The 4,515-nt window shown below is 42.7% G+C and overlaps 1 protein-coding gene across 1 annotated transcript in view; it reads right to left on the reverse strand.

Moving 5' to 3' along the window:
- Positions 1–725: 725 nt before the first annotated feature.
- Positions 726–4,515, reverse strand: part of CES5A (carboxylesterase 5A) — a 28,340-nt gene continuing 24,550 nt past the window's right edge. Inside the window, exons 11-13 of the mRNA XM_010861913.1 lie at positions 3,638–3,787; positions 1,048–1,120; positions 726–957 (exon numbers count right to left, since the gene is read on the reverse strand). Of these exons, the coding sequence (XP_010860215.1) occupies positions 726–957; positions 1,048–1,120; positions 3,638–3,787 (455 nt within the window). The remainder of the gene's footprint in view (positions 958–1,047; positions 1,121–3,637; positions 3,788–4,515) is intronic.

The raw sequence follows: 4,515 nt of genomic DNA on the forward strand, positions 1-4,515 counted from the left end.
TGCCTTTGTTAACCGCTATCTGCCCACTGGAGATACTACTGATATCTATCAGGCACCCAGTGTGGATTTACTGAATGATGGATTAGGCTTCACACATCCGTGTAACTTCTTTTCTTCTTGGTGTCTCTGACTGAACTTGCTGCTTGGTGCTTGACTTCTGGGACTCAGACCTTGGAGGGCACCTGGTTTCCATTTCTGAGGAGGATCTCTGGTATATCCCCCTCCCTGAAATATCTCTAGAGTCAGATAAGAGACATAGTTCAAGGCAGTGATGTTCAGGACATCCATTCTTGGTTTGTGGTTAAAATTCACCTGGATGGGGGTTGGAGGACTCGTAATTTGGGAAACGTACACAAGATACGTTTTGCTGATAGAAAGCCCACTTCATTTTGGTTGCTGGGACTGTGGGGAGAGTTTTCAGCCCAGAATTAAATTCTGTTCCCTGTATATGTTTTGCATTCTTATTTTATTTTAGATCAGTAACAGGATCATGATGATGCCAACTGATGGCCCAGCCCTCTTCCAGCTTTACTAAAGAAATCTGGTAGCCTTCCAAGACAAATTGCATTTTTTTATGTTGAAAATAGTTTTTTAAGGATCATCCCCAAGTTCCCAAAACACAGATAAAGCAGCTGATTCCATAAAGTAACTGAACACAGATGAAGCTAAAGATGGTGGAAGAAATTGTAGGAGAAGGAAAACCGAAACTACACAAAGATAACTTCTCAGGGAGCAAAAGAGAAAATGAAAGGCAGGAGTAGAAAAAGGAAGGTTGAGGAAGAAAGAGAAGCCAGGAGAGCTCCGGACGAGGTCATCATTAAGGGGAGGGTTTCTGTCCAAAATTTCAGCTCCAGCTCTTTCAATCTCTGTCCCACGCTTATGTTCAAGTCCAGCTGCAAGTATTCCTCAGACTGCCTGTAGGCCGGCCACAGAGGCAGACCTTTCCCATTAGGATTCCTGGAAGTGAGAGATTTTTTTGCCTCAAATACCCAGTGAGATTTTCATCCTCAAACATCTGGTATGGAGGAAGATGGGAGGTTCACTTACCCAGTCCGAGCAAAGTTAGCCCAGTATCTCATCATCTTCCTGCTCAGCCCTTTCTCTTCCTCTGTGGCTTCTTCTGGAGGAAATAATCACAAAATCTCATTCCCACAATGATGTGCCAGAAGCCCAAGGGGCCTCACATTGGATGAATTGCTTTGGTGCCTTTCTTTCTGTTGCGTCCCTAACAGCCTGCTAAGTCGCAGTACTCATTGTGCATTTGCAGACAATCACCTTCCCAAGCAACCATGCTTTCGCATGGTAGAGGCTGAACACACACCGTTGCTGTCTGTTCAATGCTCTTCCAGCCCTTTCCAGGTGACTGCGATTTCCTTGGGGACAAAGATCACCTCTTTCCCTCTCTACCAATCCATTAATTGTATGTGTATTTTTTAATTTGAAAATGTAATACTGCTCAAAGTACAAAATTAGAAACACAGAAAGTAAATCTAATGAAAGTTAAGTTTCTCCCCATCTCTTCTCTCTAGTCACTGAGTTACCAGCCTCAGAGGCAACCTCAGAGGCGACCATTGTTTCCTCGTTCTTGAGTGCACTTCTGAAAGAGTGTAGATGTGCACAGGGCTTTAAGCAGACATCTTTTTACACACTTGGTACTATAATGGACACACATTCTATATCTTTCTCTTTCACTAAAACCATATCCAGGAGTTAGTTCCACATTGGCACCTATAAAACTTCCATTTGTTGCTCTTTGTTGTTCTAGAAACATATAATATATAAATATATATTTATATGTATGTGCTTGCGTGTGCGTTCAGTCATGTCCATCTCTTTGTTACACCATGGACAGTAGCATGCCAAGCTCCTCTGTCCATGGGATTTTCCAGGCAAGAATACTAGAGTGGGCTGTTATTTCCTCCTCCAGGGGATCTTCCCAATCCAGGGATTAGACCCACATCTCTGGCATCTCCTGCATTGGCAGGCAGATTCTTTTCCACTGAGCCACATGGGAAGCCCATATTTATATTTAATTATATGTAAATATATTATTCAGGTATCCAGTACTATATTAATGGGTCTTGACATTTTTTGAATCTTTTGCTCAAAAAAGCAATGTTTCACTGTGTGCATATATATTTTTGCACACGAGGAAGTATAACTGCACACACAAAAAAATCTTAGAAGTTGAATTGTTGGACTAATGACTATGTGCATTTTAAGTTTTGATAGAGTGTTCCATTGATACATGAGGTTATCTATTATCCCCCACCTGCTCAAATACATTATGTAAAATGTTCTTCCCAACTTTGACCTATGAAAAATGATTACTTGGTCAAGGTTAGTTTTTAATCCTCTTTGCCAGGAGCCAGTCTAGGTAGATTTTTATGTTCAAAAGCCACTGGTGTTTCTGTTTCCCTAAACTATCTATTTATATCTGTTACTCAGTTTTTGACTGGGTTGTGCTTTTCTCATTGATTTCACAAGCTCTTCAGATACCAAGAAATTTAACTCTTTGACACAAACACATGTTGTTCATTTGTCCATTTTTGAGAGTCCATGTGCCCATCACATACTACAGACTCAGTGATGGCTACTGAGTAGTAATAGTAATATTTATTAAGCACTCACCACGTGATTTATGAGAATTGTTTCATTTAATCCTTATGACAACCTAAGAGGTAGTTCTGTTATTACTGGCATTAAAGATAAGAAAGAATAAATAAAGCAATGAACAAACCACACTACACACACTCTAGAGGAGAGGTTCTGTCCTTATCACAGAGGGGCCAGCGTGAATTGGTTAAGGGTCCATATTGTGCAATTTTTTAAATGAAATAGTTTAGTCCTAACTCCTGTGTATAGTTCCTGTGGTTTTTAAATTTTTGATAACCTCAATGAACAGGTCATAAGCTCAGGAATAAATGAGCTAACCTCACTAGAAACAGTTCACAAGCATTCACATAAGATCACCTGAATCCACACCACTTTCAGCTAAAATTATGAAAAATATGGCTTTTGCCTTTGAAAGCCCTGGATGGTAGCCTCAGGGGAGCTCTGGGAATGGCAGGGAGGATAAGATCAGGTGTCAGGGAGAGGGAACTAAGTGGCTTTGTTTCTCAAAATGATCAGATTGTGGGACTTACTGGTGGTCCAGAGACTAAGACTGTGCATTCCTAATGCAGGGGACCCAGGTTCGATCCCTGGTCAGGGAACTAGATCCCATATGCTGCTATTAAGAGATCACATGGTGGAACTTAAGATCCTGTGTGCCACAAGGACAATGGAAGAACTCACAGGCCACAGCTAAGACCCAGTGCAGCCAAGTAAATAAATATTGAATTGCATGAGTGCCCCCAGATGGCCACCCTGCCTTTAGTCCAAACAGAAACATTTATCGAGCAAATGTTGGCCCTTCTTTTTCATCCTTGTTTCTAAAACTATGACTGGGGCCATTCTCCAGGGAAAGGTTGTATCTGTTAACCAGAGGTTCAGTCCACCCCGCCAGCACTCCCAGGCTCTCGCATAGTGGTGGGGTGGGCGAGGCTTCATGCTAAAGGTGGTGATTCTCTCATTATCCCCTTCTCCCTATTTCATGTTCCTGCAACAGCAGGAACCCCTCAGGCCAGTTTCTTACCAAACATGACAATGTTGCCCTTCAGGAAGGCGCCTCCAAAGACGAAGCGGATTTCATCAGTGTGATCAGCCTTGACAAAAGATGGCTTCCTGTCCTTCAAGCACTGGGGCCGATGCTGAAACTCATAGAAGTAGACAGGGGCACCAGCATCTACAGGAAGGTCGAGAGGGTTTGTGGTAGACATGCAGGCAGGGGACAGTAGAGGCTGGCCCCTCACTCCACCCATCTGGTCTGGGATTCACAGACTCACAGGTGGAACAGCCCAGAGACTAGAGGTGACCTAAAAAGCTAACTCCTTCTTCCTCATCTGAGGCTAGGGTTTCCTGCTCCTGGAAACAGAACTCATTACCCCTCAGGGCAAAATTCTGAAAGAGATGGGAATACCAGACCACCTGACCTGCCTCTTGAGAAACCTGTATGCAGGTCAGGAAGCAACAGTTAGAACTGGACATGGAACAACAGACTGGTTCCAAATAGGAAAAGGAGTACGTCAAGGCTGTATATCGTCACCCTGCTTATTTAATTTATATGCAGAATACATCATGTGAAACGCTGGGCTGGAAGAAGCACAAGCTGGAATCAAGATTGCTGGGAGAAATATCAATAACCTCAGATATGCAGATGACACCACTCTTATGGCAGAAAGTGAAGAGGAACTCAAAAGCCTCTTGCTGAAAGTGAAAGAGGAGAGTGAAAAAGTTAGCTTAAAGCTCAACATTCAGAAAACGAAGATCATGGCATCTGGTCCTATCACTTCATGGGAAATAGTGGAAATAGTGTCAGACTTTATTTTTTGGGGCTCCAAAATCACTGCAGATGGTGATTGCAGCCATGAAATTAAAAGACGCTTACTCCTTGGAAGAAAAGCTGTCACTAAC

Source organism: Bison bison, unplaced genomic scaffold (assembly GCF_000754665.1).
Source record: "Bison bison bison isolate TAMUID 2011002044 unplaced genomic scaffold, Bison_UMD1.0 scf7180017864473, whole genome shotgun sequence".
NCBI classification, from domain to species: domain Eukaryota; kingdom Metazoa; phylum Chordata; class Mammalia; order Artiodactyla; family Bovidae; genus Bison; species Bison bison.